This window comes from Typopeltis vanoorti, chromosome 16 (genome assembly GCF_054136105.1).
Source record: "Typopeltis vanoorti isolate ZY-2024b chromosome 16, IOZ_Tvanoo_1.0, whole genome shotgun sequence".
Classification (NCBI taxonomy): Eukaryota; Metazoa; Arthropoda; class Arachnida; order Uropygi; family Thelyphonidae; genus Typopeltis; species Typopeltis vanoorti.
The window spans coordinates 42572572-42592930 of NC_143564.1; the positions used below are offsets into that span (position 1 = coordinate 42572572).

General features: G+C 33.9%; 1 protein-coding gene across 1 annotated transcript in view; it reads left to right on the plus strand.

Moving 5' to 3' along the window:
* The window catches only part of Pgm2a (phosphoglucomutase 2), a 302858-nt gene that overhangs the window by 127064 nt on the left and 155435 nt on the right, over positions 1-20359 (plus strand). The window contains exon 8 of the mRNA XM_090406595.1: positions 10255-10352. Coding sequence (XP_090262721.1) covers positions 10255-10352 — 98 coding nt within the window. The remainder of the gene's footprint in view (positions 1-10254; positions 10353-20359) is intronic.

The following is a 20359-nucleotide window of genomic DNA, read 5'->3' on the forward strand; positions in this document are numbered from 1 at the left end:
TGAGATCCAAGTGTTGAGGCTTAAGTGCTGTGAGGACATCATGTTGGAGGTTTAATGGAATATTTTCAACACTGAGAAAGGATTAAAACTGATTTTAATGCTTCCAATATTTTGTCTCATTCACCAAGACATCTTAGTTAATTATGATTAACTTTTGTAACAACACACTCAAATACAATGCAATACTAAGTGAAACATGTGGGTGAATCTCAAGTCCTATCTAGGTGGTGCACCCTCTATGGGCATTTGTAGGTGGTCTAGGATGTAATGTGGGATCTCTGATAACGTTTCCCAAATTTTGGGAAGTTTTATGCAACCATATTTATTTAAATTTGGTTGATTTCTGAGTGCCGCTGCAGATTCTTAAAAATAGTCTTTCTTTTTTGAATTTACTATGGTGGATCATGGTAGTTTTTCTCCAGGTGATCCTGTGGGTTGTGTCCAAAACATGGTCTGTAAGGCCAGATTAACCATAGTTGTGATTGCAGATATATGATTTGTGTTCTTCTAAACTGATGGTTGCTGATCTGCGAACTGACTTACTTCTGACAGACAGGCAGATCAGCAACCACCCATTGCTGAACATAATTCTACTATCATAATTCTCAATCTAATATGTTCAGATATCTAAAGTTTGAAAGTTCTGTGTACTCCTGCCATGGGCATGCATGTTTGATTATTTTTCACACATCATCAAATTCCTGACATGTACCCTCAAGGGGTGTACAGGATATGATAATACTACATGAAAAATTTACATCATTACTAACTTCCATCTACAATTTTCCTCCAAATCGATCTGTTACCTTTCAAGACTCCAACATTGTCAGATCTTATATTTCTATCTTCTAAGGCACTTTTTACTGTATCAATTCACCTATATCCTGGTCTTCCTCTGGATCTTCTTCCTGCCAACCTGGCAGAGAATACTTGTTTTGCTAATCTTTCCTCTCCAACTCTGAACAATTCCAAATAAAGAACTAACACATTTCTGGATGCTAACAACGTCAAGTTCTTTCCTAATATCCTCGTTTTTAATGCGATATTGCCATTGATGCCATCTGTTCAAGCTCCTAATCTTTCTCATGGACTTGTATCTGCGGTGTGTAGTCTTTGGTGAAGTGTTTTATTTCTAACTCAGCTCTCAGATCCATAAGTTAAAATTGGCTTGAACACTGTCTTATATATAACTAATTTAGTGCTTTGACTAATTTCTCCTAAAAGGTACAAAAAAAAACAACTATATACAAATCTACAGTGGGGTAAAAAAAGAAGAAAGAGTAAAAGCAGGTATAATGATTATGGTACATAAATCCCTAAAGAACAATATTGTATATTACAACTATTTGAATGAAAGACTAATAGAAATTAGACTTAAGACATTAAGAGGCCACATAACAATAATTGGTGCATATGCACTGGAAGAGGGAAAAGAAGAAGACAGTAATATATTTTATAAAGAATTACAGAAGGCCATAGATAAAACAAACAAAACTGAATTATTTACTACTAGCAGTAGATTTAAATGCCAGAATAGGACAAAAAATACAAAACAAACATAGGTAAATTTGGTGAAGATACATGTAATCAAAATGGTCGCAGACTGCACGATTTTATCATTTATAATAATATGAGAATAATGAATTCGGTGTTTAAACACAAGGAAATATAGTAAGTATATTTATATACTTGGTCAGTCAGAGGATGCAAATCAGTAATTAACTACGTTATCGCAAATTTTAAATTAGCAGAGTTAGTTTTAGATGCAAGAGCATATTGAGGCTTTGAATTAAACTCTGATCATTATATGGTATCAGCAAAAATTCAATTTAAACCATAGTGGTTAAAAATACATAAAATTGAAAATTCTTACCAATCAGGCTACAAAATTTCTTCATTACAGGATTCCCAAGTTAGACAACAATATCAAAAATGCACAAACTTAAAAATAGAAACTACGCATGAATCAAGTGACACAGAAGATGAACAGAAAAATTTGAAATAAATGCTCACAAAAGCAGCAACAGAAACCTTAGGAATAAAGCGCGAATGGATTAGAAAACGAGAACTATGAGACTGGAATAAAGAAATAGAATATATAAAATTCAGCACAAAATACGAGGCTAATCTTCTTGAATGGCTGGCAGTCTCAAGTAGAGTGATGTGGGCAAATATCAGAATGGGGAATTGGAAAATGAGACTTTCTGATATGAGAGTGTTCAAACCAGTTTTAACTTATGGATCTGAGAACTGGGTCAGAAGTAAAACACTTGACCAAAGACTAGAGACTGCAGATATGAGAGTCCTGAGAAAGATCAGAGGCGTGAACAGATGGCATCAATGGCAATATCATATTAAGAATGAGGATATTAGGAAAGAACTTGACATTGTCAGCATCCAGGAATGCGTTAGCAGAGCTAATTTCAGGTGGTATGGTCACTTAAACAGAATGGGCGAGGAAAGATTAGCAAAATAAGTGTTCTCTGCCAGGTTTGCACGAAAACAACCCAGAGTTGGAGCGTGGACAAGTAATATTGGACTGTGGACAAGTAACAGACTGATTTGGAGGAAAATTGTAGATAGGAAGTTAGTAATGGTGTAAATTTTTCATGTAGTACTATCATATCCTGTACATCCCTTGAGGGTACATATCAGGAATTTGATGATAATGATGATGAATAAAAAAAAAGGACAGTTACCAGAAATAGAGTATAAAAGAAAAAGTGCAATTGCGAAATGAGAAGTAAGGAAAAAGCATAGAGAGAGATAGATCAGTTTCGTAATAGAACTAGAAAAGGATATATTTAAGCCAAATCCAAAACCTATAAAGTAATAAAATACATGAATAAAGAAAGAAAAGATAAAAATACAAACAATAGATTTAGTAAAATGGGTGACCTATTTCCAAAATCTCTGGGCAGATGAGAACAATGAAATAAAATTTTATAAAACAAAGAATGACCTAACAGAAAGTATCACGATGTGAGAACTGAAAATACAATAAAGAAGATGAAAAATAGGAAAACACCAGGAGAAGACAATATAAATATAGAACTATACAAAAATGCAGGTGAAAAATTTAATAAAAGACTTCTAAAATTATTTAAATGGTTTGGATGTCTGAAAAAACTCATAAATCTTAGAAAAAAGCACTGGTTATCCCAATCTATAAAAAGGAAATAAAGAAGATTGCAATAACTATAGGGGACTTAGTCTTCTGCTAAATACAGGATATAAAATATATACAGGAATATTAAAAGAGAAGCTAAGCAGTATTGTAGAGGACAAACTACTAGAAGAACAAAATGGTTTCCGAAAAGGCCGATCCTGCATAGATCCAATTTTTACTCCAAAATTATTAATAGAAACAAGAAAAGAATTTCAAAAAGAAACACACTTGGCCTTCATTGATTATGAAAAAGCTTTTGATAAAATTAGTAGACAAAAATATTTAAAATATTAACCCATTTAAATATACCAAACCAACTTTTATAATCCATTCAAGAAATATATACAGGAAATAAAATAACAGTTAAATTAGAACACATCTCAGAATGGAAAGATATGTTAAGAGGAGTACGATAAGGATGTACCCTCTCACCTCTGCGCATATATATATATATATAAATAAAATTATATATATATATGTAAATAAAATTATAACAATCTGGAAACAGTATAACCCATTTGGTATACAAATAATCCCCACAAATGAAGATACACTGCTATTTGCAGATGACCGAATAGTATTAGCTACATCAGAAGATGATTTACAAAGATCATTAAAATTATTAAATGATATCTCAAAACAATATAATATGACAATATCTAAAGAAAAAGAAATAATAATGGCATTCAAAGGAGAAAACACAATAAGAAGTAAAATAGTGATAGATAAAATATTAGAACAAGTAAATACTTTCAAATAGTTGGGATGTAATTTATCATACAAAGAAGAAAAAGACATAGACACCAAAATATCAAACATTTTCAAAGTAAATGACATAATAAATAATGTATTTAAGCCATCCCTAGTATAAAAACACACTAGAATCAGACAATATAATGTCTCGGATCGTCTTGATCAGTGGAGGTATGTTGATGACGTTTTTATAGTTTGGAGAAACACTAAAACAGCGCTTTTTGACTTTCTAACAAAGATAAATTCCTTCCATCAGAAAATCAAATTCACCTTGGAACTTGAGAAGAATAGACAACTACCATTTTTGATACCCTAATCAAAAAACAAGCAGATGGACATATCAGCCTTAAAGTCTACCATAAAGCAACCTATACTGGACGTTATCTTCACTTCTCATTGACTCACCACATTTCTCAAATCTTACCATCATACACATGCTCAAAAATAGAGCCACCAGCATCATATCAGAAGAAAAAGACCTCTAGGATGTAGTAACTCATATATCACAGATCCTGGTAAAGGTAACAACAGCTATCCAAGAAATTTAATTAAGATTCTTCATAGCAACGTCACACAACAACAGTTTGCCAAGACTCAATATAAATCCTCAATTGCCATCCCTTATGCAGGAATAATGTCAAAAAAGACTGCCACGCTCTCTGTCAAACCTTTTGAAATTAGAGTAACTTTCAAACCAATCAAGACAATCCGAAATATATTAAGGTCACCAGAAGACAGCAATGCTTTCTTCAAATACACTGGAATATACAACATCACTTGCTCTTGTGGTCTAAACTCCATAGGGTTCTGGATTATCCCTCCATTTCTTCAACACAAGCCACACCATTGAATGGAACAAAAGTTCCATGCCTTATCTAGAAGAAAATTTCTGGTGTTGCAATTTCAAAGAAGTCACAGTGGTTCTCCGTTCTGAAAGCAGCCTAAAACAGAAATCAAACGAATGATCCTGCTTGCCAGAATTTAATTTCGCAGCAAACTAAAGAGTGTGCACACACACAACAATAAATAATGAAACACATGCTCCATGCATACGATGTTACACATCTTTTTAATTTTGTTATATTTTATATGTTTGTTCTATGTTCTAGTGACTTTGAGTTGTCTTTACCGTTTGTATGCCCTGAAGAAGCCAAACAGCCCAATTGGTGAAACTTGTAGGCATAATTTATCATTAAATTTATTGGTCCAAAAAAACCCAGTGTAATCTTATTCTAAAATTAATTAGTGTTTAGTTTCCTTATATTTGTCTTTGTATTCTCTAAGAGCACAAACTGACTTATTTGCCTGAAACTTTTGATATGCTTTCTTCTTTTCTTTCACCTCCTCTTTAACTTCCTGTGTCAACCGTGGAATTCCGATTTTTCTATCTTTGCAGACAAACTCACCACATGCCTCTCTTGCCGAATCAATCAGTTTTCTTCAGGATTTGCCACTGAATCTCCAAGTTTTGGTTCCTGTTCTCAAACTCTTTCATTTTTTCTTCAATAATCTTTGTGTAGTTTAGTCTACAGTTCACATCTGAGAGCTGCTCAACTTTTTTTCGCATTAAAACTTTCTTACATGTTATTCTTTTCAGTATGAAATTCAATTTTATCCTGCTCAAGACTGAATAGTGATCACTTCCAATTTCAAATTCTCTGTACACTCTGGTGTCCTGCACCAGGGAGAATACATCACTATCAACAATAACATAGTCAATGAGACTTTTCTTATTCCTTGCCTCTTCTCTCCATGTGAATTTGTGCACATTTTTTTGAAGATGGTGTTAGTAATAACCAGTCCATGTCCTGAGCAGAAATCCAACAGGTATTTGCCATTATTATTAGCTTTGCTGTTTTCTCCAAATTTTCTCAAAACTTTTTTTTTTTTGGTATGTCTGACAGTCATTTCCTACTCTATTTAGATCCCCAACAAGGATTAAAGGACTAAAGGAAATGATCAAGGACTAAAGAAGCCTCAAAAAATTCCTCCACTTCTACCTTAGTAGAACCTTCTGTGGGACTATATTCACAAATAAGTCTCATTGTCCAGTTACCCATTGTGATATTTACCCTCATCACTCTACTTGAAATTGCCTGCCATTCAAAAAGATTAGCCTCGTATTTAGTGTTGAATACTATGGCTCCTCCTTCTTTTCCTTGATTTTCTTTGCCTGAATATAACATTTTGTATTTACTTTTCAGAAAGATATCACCAGTTTTTGCCTTTTTTTTTTTGTTTCAGTCATCTCTATTATGTCGATCTGGTACTTATCCATTTCCTCAACTAGCTCAGTTTCTTTGCCATTCAGGCTTATATTGATAGTACTGATCATGAACTTTGGTGATGTTGAGTTGGGGTGTGTTTCAGGATTTGTTCCAGTAGCTGACTTTTCACTGTTCGGCCTGGTTCCCTGATGAAAACAACGGTGCTTTGTTTAACCTGGGATGCCCTAGGCAGCATGAAATTCTGTCATGTTATACCATCATTTTATGTTGTGGTTTAAACCAATAAGAATACAATATAGTGGACTAAATCCCAAATTGCCAGCCCATACTCATTAGTTTAGTATCCAGGTAGATACCTAACAGGGTGCACCACGAGAATGTGAGGATTGGACATTAGATCAGAAGCCCTGCTAGGTTCCTAGCATTCCTTCCTTAAAAGACTATGTGGAGGTCTCCTCTCAGTTATACAGCTTTGACTCTTAAGCATCCTGTTTTTCATACAAATATATATAAATACATGCTCTCACCATGAGAAAGGTAGATTTCTTAACCACCCCCACAATTTGGTAGAGACCTTTTCTTGGTTTTTTTTCCCCTAGATCTTAGTCTTCCTCTGGACTGGTCCTACCTTCCTGGCATCAGATACCTGTTTTCTCTCCAATACGATTCTCTTTATGATCACATTTCTCTTTTTCCATATAAATTTATTCAGTTGATGCCCTACCATACCAGCTACTCTAAAATTCTGTTGTTAATTTCCATATTTAATTTTCCATCTTCATTAAAAATTGTGCCTACAGAGCTGAAATTTTTACTTATTCTATAGATTTACCATTCAGAATGAATCTGATATTTTCAATATTCCTGCTTACTTTTATAGTCTCTGCCAATTTTTCATTCCAGATTTGTTACAGTAGTTATTTAGTTTAGTAAGGAATCCTGCAGACGTATTCTTGATTTCTTTACTAGATGATATAGTTTATTTTATTCTAGAGACTAAACATGGATTTTTCATATCACTTCAGGTCTCCAGTAAGCAGAACTAAAACATAAATTGTGTTCTATATCGTTATCATCATAATCGAATTCCTGATATTTATCCTCAGGGGGATGTACAGGATAATTATAATGATAGTACTGCATGAAGCAGTTATACATACCATTACCAACTTTCAGTCAGCAATTATAAATTAATCTGTTATCTTTCAAGAGTCCAACATTATCTGATATTATATTTCTGTCTTTTAAGGCACTTTTTACTGTATCAATCCATCTCAGTCTTCCTCTGGATCTTTTTCCTGACAACCTGGCAAAGAACACTTGTTTTACTAATCTTTCCTCTCTCCCATTCTATATAAGTGACCATACATACCGCCTGAAATTAACTCTAACAAATTCCTGAATGCTAACAATGGCAAGTTCTTTCCTAATATTCTCATTTTTAATGTGATATGCCATTGAGGCCATCTGTTGGCTCCACTTATCTTTTTCAGAACTCTTGTATCAGAGATCTCCAGTTTTGTGAAGTGTTTTATTTCTAACCCAACTCTCAGATTCATAAGTTAAGATTAGTTTCAACACTGCCTTGTATACAGTCAATTTATTTTGACTGATTTCTTTCTTATGCCATATAAATTTATTCAACTGACTTTCTACCATATCAGCTTTACTAATTCTGTTGTTTACTTCCATATTTAATTTACCATGTTAACTAAAAATTGTGCCTATATAGTTGAATTTTTTACTTGTTCTATAAGTTCACTATTCAGGATACAGTTGATGTTTTCAAGTTTCTGTCTATTTTCATTGTCGTGGTCTTTTTATTACTGATTTTCATACCAAATGTATTACAACAGTGTTCAATTTATGCAGGAAATCTTGCTGACTTGTGCTGGATTTATTAAGAAGTATGACATCATCTGCATAAAGTAAAGAGCTAAGATTAACATTGCCAATTTTGATATCAGATTTAATAGCACTTTAATAATGTGATTCACATAGATAATGAATAACAGTGGAGATAATGTGTGCACCCTTGTCACACACCTGATTTTACATCAAACTGTCTTCCTGTACCTCTTTCCATACTAACTGCTGACTTACAACTTAAATGGAAATTATGTATTACTTGATATAATGTCCCATGTATGCCATATAACTGTAGCATTTTGAAGCGCTTTCCTCTTGGCACTTTGTCATATGCCTTTTCCACATCTACAAAACTTAAATACAAATCCTTGTTGTATTCTCAAGTTTTCTCAAGAATTTGTGAAAATAAAAATCCGATCCTGACAACCTCTATTTGGCCTGAATCCAGCTTGTTCTTCATTAAGCTTTCACAATTTTTCTTAGTTATTTCTCAAGTATACTCATAAATCTTACCAGGAACCATCAGTAGGGAAATACACTCTAATTCTCACAGTTTCATTTCCCTTTTTATAGATGGGTACTATGGGTGTTCTGCTCCTGTCATCTGGAATTCAACACTCTGACCAGGCCTTCTGAATTATGCAGTGTAGTCACTGTAAAACTTTTATACCTTCATATTTGAGCATTGCTAGTCAGATTTCATCTACTCCAGCTGCCATTCCACATTTCAGGGTTTTGATGACTTTTTTTTTTCTTTCTACTTGAAGTAAGGATATGTATTCCTGACTGCATTCCTACTGGAAGTTTTCCAGTAGAATACCACTGTGCTGACACTCATTTTAGTAGCCTTTCAGATTAATTACTCCAGACATCTAGAATATCTTTATCTTCAGTTTTTATTTCACTTTTATCATCTCTTCACAGTATGCTTTCCTCCAGCCAGCCTGGTTGATCGAGTGGTTAGCATATTTGCTCTCTAGTCAAGAGGCTGCAGGTTCGAATCTCACCAAGGGCATGGATGTTTGTGATTGTCCTACTAACCAATTACCATATGTACTGCTGTGACCTGTGTCTTGGTGCAGTATGACCCTTGACGTCTTTGCATCATAAAAAATCTTCCATTTCTTATGTTATGTCTGAGAAATAATTTGATAAAGATTATGTATTGCAAAGTATTATAAAAAGAAAGTATTCCAGTGGATAAAGGCATAATTGAAAGAAAGAAAGGAGTGTACTCTTGAATGGGCATATATATATATATATAGTGGGGTTATGTGGGAATCATTGTTAAATTTCTCGTTCTTCATAAATATCAGGAACAATAATGAACCCCTTATTAACATTAAGATACTTCATTGCTGTAGATGAATGACAGTGTTAAAGCAGGATAGGTAATCAAGAATAATGAGCATGGTTTCATTGTTTTAAGGAATGGTAGGTTTAATTTCTGACAGTGTAGAGTTCTTTTTCTTTTCGTATAAACTCAGAACAGTAGAGGATAGAAATTACTTGTAGTACAAGCAAATATGACATTTCTATGCAATATATTAATATAGTCAAACTGCTAATTTGATTTCTTTGTTGAGCTATCATATACAATATTCTAAATTAGGACTTAACATTGTTTTATATAAAAAAAAAGTTTTTTTATCTGGTCAACAAAGAAATCAGATTTGCAATTTTGACTATATTAAGGATACTTAACACACAGAGGCAAGTAGCTGGGAAAAGCTTACCGTCTTTTTTTTTTTTGGTTTAAATTTTAGAATCAAAATGAGTAGGAGACATTTCAGTGAAATTTAGTAAGCCATTAAAGTTGAATTTTAAAGATATTTTTGCATTTACCAGGAATCTTGTACTGGAACATGTTTTAATTTAATGAAAGATTGCTATAGTGCATCTTAAGGAAATACTGTTTTAGTGAAAAAGAGTAGTCTCTGGAATAAAGTTCCAGAATCTGAGTCAAATATCCTCAGCAGAGGTGATCCTGGATGAGTGGCTGGTAGATACTAATTTAGTGTTACTGATATCTTTTGTGCATGGTACTAGGTAATAACTTTTATGAGAATGATGTTTCAGATGATTACATGACTAGCTAGTGTCAACAGTTGAGCTTTTTTATTTTTATACCATTACTGCAACTACTTTCTTGTATTGGATTTGATAGTAATATTTAAAAAAAAAATATTTTAAAGTAAATTTTGATATGTTTTAGCTTATTCTTTGGTCTTTTAGGATTTGTCCATGCAAACAGCAGATGCTAACAATAGTTCCGTTATCCTGGCGAATGATCCAGATGCAGATCGTTTAGCAATTGCAGAAAAACTTCCAAAGTAAAAAAATATCTATACTTCTACCTCCTGATTACTATCAACTAATATCAACCTGGTTGGAGAGCAGGTACACAAACCACTCAGCCAACCAGGCTGGTAAAAGGTATATGGAAGAAAGTTGAAAACACATAAACATGCTTCATGTATAGTCTCAAACATTTCACACAGTGAATTTTGTATCATGTATAGAGTAATATTTCTCTCTAGAATATACCTCGAAATATACAGAAGGTTGATAATTTCAATGTCATCTATTTAAGCATTTAAGTGGAATGTTCAGTTATTTTTTATGGGGAATATTTTTTAAATAATGGCAACAGTTTTTCAGTATGTTCTCATTCATGTAAAATGTTTTAGATTTTCAAAAGATGCATGGTATCATATTATTATTTGTTGAAATGGAGTACTGTTTTCTTCTTCTTCTCTCCCGTAGTCCTAAATGGACTGTTGGGTCATTCATGGCTGATAGGTGATATTCTTTGTTAGCCTCCTCCAATCATCTCGGTCTCTTGTTCTTGATCTTAGTTGAGAAAGAGAGGAATTTGTCCATTTTTTGATGTTATCAGTCCATTTTAATCGAGGTCGACCCCTAATCCTTGGTCCCGGAACGATTCCTTCTAGTGCATGCTTTGGAATGCCATAACCCTCTGCACATGTCAGAACCATTTCATCTGTCTTCTTCTGATGACTGGCAGAATATTTTCCCTTCTTCTCCCGTCTATTGAATCAATCAGTTTTCTGACATTTTCATTGGTTTCGTGAGCAGTATAGGTAATTCTCAAAAGTCTTTTGTAAGTTTTCATTTCAAAAGACAGGCATCTTCTCTCATCTTCCCTCAATAAAGTCCAGGCCTCACAACCATACAAGAGGATGGAATTCGCCAAGGTGTCAATTAGTCTTAGTCTGGTTGTGATTGCTATTCTGTTATCTCCCCACAATGGTTTTAACTTCTGTAGGGCCATGGTTGCCTTAGCAATGCTGTATTTAATGTCGGTTTTTGAACAACCATCTTGACTCAACATGCTTCCTAGATAAGTGATTTGTATCTTTAAGAATTCAATGTCTGATTTTGAGGTTATCATTGTTTATGTATAATCCATATTTTTTTAATGTTCTGAAAATGCGGCTGGTTATTTCTTGTAATTCTTCTTCACTTTCTGCCAGAAGATCAATATTGTCTGTAAAACGCAAGTTATTTATTCTTAGTCCACCAACTACTATTCCAGTGTCATATTCATGAAGCGCTTCATTTATGACATATTCCAGAAAGCAATTAAAAAGAAGAGGGGGACAAGATGCATCCCTGTCTTACCCCTTGTTCTGCTTGGAACGATTCACTGCTGTAATTTTTAATTTCAATTCTCATATCAGATGAGGAATAAAGAGATTTAATAATCCACATGATTTTGTTGTCAATACCATAATGTTCTAAAATTTTCCATAATGCCTCATGCCATATTGAATCAAAAGCTTTTTGAAGGTCTAAAAAGTTGTGACAGATTATTTTGTTATGTTCTATGTATTTTTCGCCTATTATGTGTATTGTAAAAATATGGTCGATTGTACTTCTGGACTTCCAGAAACCTGCTTGTTCATCTGATAGTCTGCTTTCTATTTTCTTTTCAATTCTTGACAATAGTATTTTTAACAGGATTTTGCTTGGATGACTAATAAGGCTTATTGTTCTGTAGTTACTACATTTATTGCTGTTTCCCTTTTTAGGAATAGGTACAAGGACAGAAGTCTGCCAATCAGAAGTTATGCAACCACTATTAATTTGAGATTTCAAATATCTTCTTTCGTCGCATAGGTCCAAAATATTTTTGGTTATCCATGGTTTATTTATTTTCCTTTCGTATCCAAGGATTTCTTCAGCTGTTTTACATGAGAAATTTTCAAATGTTGAAAGTAATTGTTTCTTAATTGCTCATTCAGTTTTGGTAATTGAGAAGTCACAAGAACTTATGTTAATCGTGTTTTCTGCTGCTCGGCGACATGAAGAACTTGAACTACATTAATAACGCATCTTCAAAGAAGTGAAGGTTTAAGCTGTGTAGTTAAATGATCATTGTCTAAGCTTTTCAAACAAACACATTGTGGATTCAAAATCCCTTTTTGACATGGATATTGAGTCTTTTGGTCTTTAAGAATGACCTTCTGTAGTCTCTAGAGTTCTCAATTTATCTCAATGAGAAACCAGAAGATATGACTGCTGTTAGACACAAAGCAAGTTTTGAACTTTTGGCTTCTTCAGAATCGAATTTGTATATATTTAATAACCTCACTTAATGTGTCATAGAATGGATTAGCAAGTTACCTGACTCCTTGGCTAGCAAATAATTTCTCAATGTGAATAGATGTATGGGAGATTATATCTACTATAGTACTGACGTTTATTGCACGTTATTGTATTAGATGTTTGTAATATTTGAGGGGGGGGGCAATTGTGAGCTCTTAAAGATGTCTACTCTTTTGAATTGTATTGAAGTATATGCATTTTGTTAATTATTTGCAACAAGTATTTTTCTAAAAATGTTTGGTTTGTAACAATTCATTCAAACATTTTTTGGTATTATGTAGCAATATAATTATGGTTTTACAGTGTCTAGGCATGGATACCAATGAATTCACCTAATTGACTAAAATCTCATGATAGCAGACTCACTTACCTTGATCATTTGTCATGTTTGGAGTTTTTCCCAGCTGCCATGACTTTGTACATTCATGCCAAATGTTTTCTGTTGGGAAGCCCTGACATGTTGATTGTGATGTTGTTCCACCCACTGTTTGGCAACTACTATGTGAAGGTACATTAGCATCATCATACTTTTCAAGAATTTAGGCCTAGAGTGGCCTGTTCCTGCCTTAAATTCATCGGTGAATCTCTTTAGAGGATGTCCTGGTTTTCTTTTTCCTAATGGTTTGTAATTTAAAGCTTGTTTTGGTAATCTCTCTGTTTTCATTTTTTCAGCGTGTTCAATCCATTTATGTTTATATTTTTTTATATTACTGATTCCTGGTTTAATTCTTTCATAATTTGTTCATTTCTTTTGTGATCGAATAGAATATATTTTGCAGTTTTTCACATAAATTTCGTTTCAGCTGTTATTAATCTTTATTTGTTTTATTGTCCAGATTTCACTTCCATACAATAGGACTGGTAGGGCTAATATATTGTATACTTTTAGTGTAGTTTGTTTTTGAACTAGGTTAGGTTTAAATATAGAGTTAATTACACCTGAATATTTTGCAATTTTTAGATTTCTTTTTTATTTTCATGAATAAAAACCTATTACTATTTTAGTTCTTATTGTATCTTGTCCTTGAAAGGCCATCGGTTTTGATTTTTCTGTTGATATTACCATTCCATAATCTTTTGGCTCTTTCATTTAAATTTAATATATCTTTCAGTAAGTTATCTTCAGAATTTATTATTATTATTTGGTCATCAGCAAAAAAGGAGTGTGTTTAAATTCACAATAGGAGAAGTTTAATACATTGATGAAAATTTTTATTCCATTTTATTATTATTTCATTTGGATAAATATTAAAAAGAGTTGCTGAAAGGGGACATCCCTGTCAGACTCCTTGGTTAATCTCTCTTGGTTATGATAGTTCATAATTTAATCTTATTTTTATTTGATTATTTTCATATATACTTATGGTAGCTTTTAGAATATTATTTGGTATTTGTCTTCCTTTTGATAAGTTAAATAAAATGCTCTTTTAACTTTGTCAAATGCTTTTTTAAAGTCAATAAAATGTAAAAATGTGTGTTTCTAAATTGTATTCTCTTCTTTTGTCTATTATTAATTTTAGGCAAAAGGCCGGGTCTATATGTGATAGTCCTTTTCTAAATCAATTTTGTACTTCTAAAATAAAGCTTTCAGAATATTTTATTAGTTTGTTTTTTAAAATTCTTCTATATATTTTATAACAGGAATTTAGAATACTTTATACCTCTATAATTTTTAGGAAATTTCTTTTTGTCATGTTGTACCATCATTTTTTATTTTGTTTCGCAAGTATACTTGAGAAATGGTTGAGAAGAATTGTGGAAGAAAAGCTTTGTGAAGAACAAGCTGAATTCAGGCCAAATAGAGGCTGTCAGGATCAGATCTTCACTTTACGACAAATAGTCGAGAAAGCATGGGAAAATAACAAAGATCTGTATTTAAGTTTTGTCGATTTGGAAAAGGCATGACAAGGTGCCAAGAGAGAAGCTATTCAATACGCTACAGTTATATGGTGTCAATGGGACATTATATCAAGCAACACTTAGTTTTTATTTGAGATGTAAGTCAACAGTTAGAATTGAAGGAAGTACAGGAAGATGGTTTAATGTTAAATCTGGTGTGAGACAAGGATGTACATTATCCCCTCTGTTATTCATTATCTTTATGGATCACATTATGAAGGAAAGTGGTATTAAATATGATATCAAAATTGGAGATGTTAATGTCAGCTCTTTGCTTTATGCGGATGATGTTATACTTTTAAATAAATCCGCTACAAGTCTACAGGATTCTCTGACTAAATTGAATAACTGTTGTAATAGATATGGTAAGGATCAGATCTTCACTTTACGACAAATAGTCGAGAAAGCAAGGGAATATAACAAAGATCTGTATTTAAGTTTTGTTGATTTGGAAAAGGCATATGACAAGGTGCCAAGAGAGAAGCTATTCATTACGCTACAGTTATATGGTGTCAATGGGACATTATATCAAGCAATACTTAGTCTTTATTTGAGTTGTAAGTCAACAGTTAGAATTGAAGGAAGTACAGGAAGATGGTTTAATGTTAAATCTGGTGTGAGACAAGGATGTACATTATCCCCTCTGTTATTCATTATCTTTATGGATCACATTATGAAGGAAAGTGGTATTAAAATGATATCAAAATTGGAGATGTTAATGTCAGCTCTTTGCTTTATGCGGATGATGTAATACTTTTAAATAAATCCGCTACAAGTCTACAGGATTATCTGACTAAGTTGAATAACTGTTGTAATAGATATGGTATGAAGGTCAGCAATAAAAAGACAACGACAATGAAAATAGGCAGAATCATTGAAAATGTCAAGTGTGTTGTGAATGGAGAACCCGTGGAACATGTAAAACATTTCAGCTACATAGGCACGATTTTTAATGAAGATGGTAAATTAAATATAGAAATAGATAACAGAATCAGCAAAGCTGGCCTGGTGGGAAGTCAATTGAATAAATTCGTATGGAATAAGAGAGAAATTAGTCGGAACACTAAATTAGCTGCATACAAGACAGTGTTCAAACCAGTTTTAACTTATGGATCTGAGAGCAGGGTCAGAAGTAAAACACTTGACCAAAGACTAGGGACCGGAGATATGAGAGTCCTGAGAAAGATTAGAAGGGTGAATAGATGGCATCAATGGCAATATCATATTAAAAACGAGGATATTAGGAAAGAACTTGACATTGTCAGCATCCAGGAATGTATTAGCAGAGCTAATCTCAGGTGTTATATGGTCACTTAAACAGAATGGGCAAGGAAAGATTAGCAAAACAAGTGTTCTCTGCCAGGTTGGCATGAAAACGACCCAGAGGAAGACCAAGATATAGGTGGATAGTACAAAGTACCTTAGACAATAGAAATATAAGATCTGATAATGTTGGAGTCTTGACAAGTAACAGACTGATTTGGAGGAAAATTGTAGATAGGAAGTTAGTAATGAGGTAAATTTTTCATGTAGTACTATCATATCCTGTACACCCCTTGAGGGTACATGGCAGGAATTTGATGATGATGATGATTATTTTTAGGATCATCTCTGGTACCTTTTTTTAAGATAGGGATCACTATTGCTTTTTTCAATTGGTGGGTTACTTGTTGAATAGATTTCATTTAAAAATAATAAATGTCTTTCTTGGAACCTTATTCCTGCATTTTATATAATTCTGAACCTAACTTATCTTCTCCAGGTGATTTTCCATTTCTTGTTTCTCTCAGGCTGATTTCTGATTCTTCTTTATTATTTCCTTTTCATTTTCATTAAATGTTTACCAGTTATCTTTTTAAAAATATTTATCTGTCCAGAATTCTGTATAGAAATTCAGAAATTCTTCTAATTTCAATTCAGTGTTTAATTTTACACTTTCTTCAGTATCTGTACTTAAATGTTTCAAAATCTTATATACATTGGGTCTTATAAATCATGTTCTAAATTAGAAACAAATTTATTCTATGATTCTCTGTCTTTTTCTGATTTCTCTTTTAACTATGGCTCTTACTCTTTTATATTCTGTTTCATCTTTTACTGCTTAACCATTTATGATATGCTTTTTTTTTTTTTTTTTTTCCATTTTGATTATTTTTTATTATTATTATTATTACCCAAAACCCCATTGTCAAAGACTCATCTGGGAGGTCCTTTTATCATACACACAGCTGCTCATCATATTGTGCTTTAAACACACTGAAATTCTCTGCATACACCACACTCTCAGGCAAGGCATTCCAGTCATTCACAACTCTGCATGAAAAAAACCTGCTGCTCACTCCCTCTACTCACACCCTCTTTATACAGTTTCCAGGGATGACCTCTGTTCTCCCCTGATCTGACACTATTTTCTGTAGAACCTCTCCAGCATTGATCCTATAACAATCCCTTACTAACTTGTAGGTCTCTATTATATCTTCCCTCTTTCTCTGTCCACCAGACTCTGCAAATTGTATCCTCTCAATCTTTCCTCATATTCGACATTCCAGAGGTTAGAAACCTTAGTCAGTCGCCTCTGGACCCTTTCCAACATCTTTTCATGTTGAAAACATTCTGAAAACCAGATGACCAAATCTGGGCACAATAGTCCATGTGTGGCCTAATCAAAGCCTTATATAATGGAACAAGAATCTCCCTACTTCTACAAGTCAGTGTCCTCTGCATCATTTCCAGAAACCTTTGTGTTATCTTCACATTGGCTGTGTCCCCTAAATTTCCAATCCTTATCCACTATCACCCCCAGATCTCTTATTTCCTCCACCTCCAACAATGTATCCTCACCAAGCATAAATTCTGCATCCCATTTTTATTTTCCAAATTTTAAAACCTTATATTTTGCGACATGAAATTCATATACCCATTCCTGTACCCAATAACTCAGTTTATTCAAGTCTTCTTGTAAGGCCACAACATCTTCTCTACTCTTCCTGGTTCATCCTAACTTTGCATCATCTGCAAACAACTGAATATCTCCATCCAAATCTTCACCAATATCATTAATCTACAAGTTAAACAGTAATGGCCCTAAAACAAACCCCTGAGGCACACTGCTAATGACTTTGTTTTTCTTAGATATTGCTCCCCCATACACAACTTGTTGATAACTATCAGATAGCCAGTCTCCAATCCAATGCACTAATCTAATATTCAACCCGATCCGCTCTAGTTTGACTATCAACTTATCATGTAATCTATCAAAAGTCTTTGCGAAATCTAAGTCACCCATGATGGATAGCAAATCCATGCTGTCCATCAAAGATAATACAATTGTTGTCAACCCAGTTCCGGATCCTAGTTCTCACAAACTTCTCCAACAACTTAACCACAACATCTGACACACAGATAGGCCTATAGTTTTGATGCTTGAGTTCTATCACCTCCTTTATGAAGTGGCACAATCTTGCCCTCCCACAATCTTAGGAATATGACCCAGTGCAAGACTCGTATTAAAAAAATATGTCAAGGCCAGCGTCAACTCCATGGCACATTCCTTCAGAATACATGGTGATATGTTATCAAGTCCCACAGCCTTATTAACATCTAGTTTGCTCAACTCCCCATACACCTCTTGCTCACTTACAGTCAGTCTCTCTCCTCCTCATTATCATCTGCTCTCAATCTCTCCATGAAGTCACATTCACATTGAAAGACCTCTATGAACTGCTCATTAATTATCTCCACCATTTTGCAACAGCTGTCTTTATACCATTTTCTCCAATCAATGTTATCCTTCCATAATCATTCTTTCTTTCTTTTGCTGGCTACATATCGAAAGAACTCCTTAGGATTCTTTTTGGCTTCATTAGCTAACTGCTGTTCATACCTCACTTTTGCTACCCTCACCAACCAAGTGACCCCCCCCCCCTCCCTTGCCTGGTCTTTGTAATCCTCATAGAATTGGTTATTTCCACTTCTCTTATTCTGCCTCCATAATGTCCTTTTTCTCTGTATCACATGCTTAATTTCTTTATTCATCCATTTCACACCTACCTTATTTAACCTTCTCACCCTTGGAATACATTTAGACATTGCATCTACTAGATAGTGCTTGAAAATCCCCCAAGCTGCATTGATATCTTTTCCAGCTAACTCCTCATTCCATGCTACACTAGCAAGCTGTCTCCTGAGCTCTTCATAATCACCCCCCCCCCTTGTAGTTCCACATATACCCTTTTTTCACACAGGACCTGACACTGCTGGCAACGACCCAGGTAATCACCTGTGGTCACTCTCACCAATTGGTGGGTGATTTGACACCTCATTTATAATTGCATCCTCTGATGAGGTGACCAAATCCAAGACCCCTCAATCCTCACATGCCCTCTGTTACATACTGTCTGAGGTAGTTATCTCTCAAAAACTCAAGAAACTCATTTTCTTTACTTTCATTTGTTATCTCATCATTTCAGTCTATATTGCCATAATTAAAATCGCCCATAATGATCACTCTTTTCTTATTTTCTTGCCTACTTTGATCATGCATTTCATTATCACTACCATCCACATTACCTGGTCTGTAACAACATCCAACCAAGTATTTCATTCCATTCACCTCTATATCACACCATACTGCCTCAACACTGGCACTATTTCCCTCTTGCAACTCTACTTTGTATGGACATAACTCTTTCTCTATCATCAATAGATGATAGAGAAAGAGTTAGGACGACATTCCTGTCAGGATGTCGTCCTCATCTAACCATATCTCACTTATTCTAACAATTTTTGGGTGAATAGACTCAATTAGTGCAACCATTTCATCTGCCTTGTTTCTTATACTTCTTGCATTTGTATACAAACACAACAGCTCATTCCTGGATCTACAGCTAGTTCCCCTGATACCACTCATTCAGTGTGATCTCTCCATGTTTAACTAGGGCCATTTCTCTTTCTGCTTATTCATTTTAGAACCCTCTTCAATTCTAGCTGTTTCCTTTTGATCTCAGGTCATCTCATTCCTTTCCTGTCTACACATGCTTTCACATTCTCTTGGAGCATCCACCGTTCTCACGCTGTGTACCCCTGTCCATCCTGAGCCTCCCCCTTTCCCTGTTCCTCTTGCACACCTATTCTCTTATTTACATACTCATGCCACTCACTTCCTCATTAATAACCACCTCTTCAATCTCTCCTGTTTTACTCTCCTGCTCTGCCACATCACTTCCCACTTGATCTGATTCAATCTCTGTACTCACTACTTTATCTTTCAGCAGCAGTCTCTCCAAGCGACTCGCACCATTTCCTTGATTGTATCGTCCAATATATTCAGTTTTTTCTTTTCATTGAATTTTTTGGTCTTTCCTAAGCTTTCATTTGCTGCTGTATTTGGTATCGTTTTTATATTAAGCCATTTTATTTCTGTTTCTTCATTTCATTTTATCTAAATATTGGTTAATTCTTTGTTCATATAGCCATTGTATATGTGTATCAATTAATAATTAGTTTTATAAACAAATATTTTAAAATTTCTTTCTGTTCTTGTTATTTGTAGCCATTTAGGTGGTAATTTTTATTTTAATTAGGAAGTGGTCACTACTTACTTCATGTTCTCTGTGGACTCTAACATCTATAGAAAACTTTGATGTATTTTCATTTAAGATAAAGTAATCTAATATTGATTTCTATCCTCTTGCTGCACAAGTATATTTATGTATGTCTTTATGTTTATAGAAAGAATTCATTATTTTAAGTTTATTATAAACTACAGTGTCAATCAATTTTTCACCATTCCTTTTTAGAGTATGTTCTC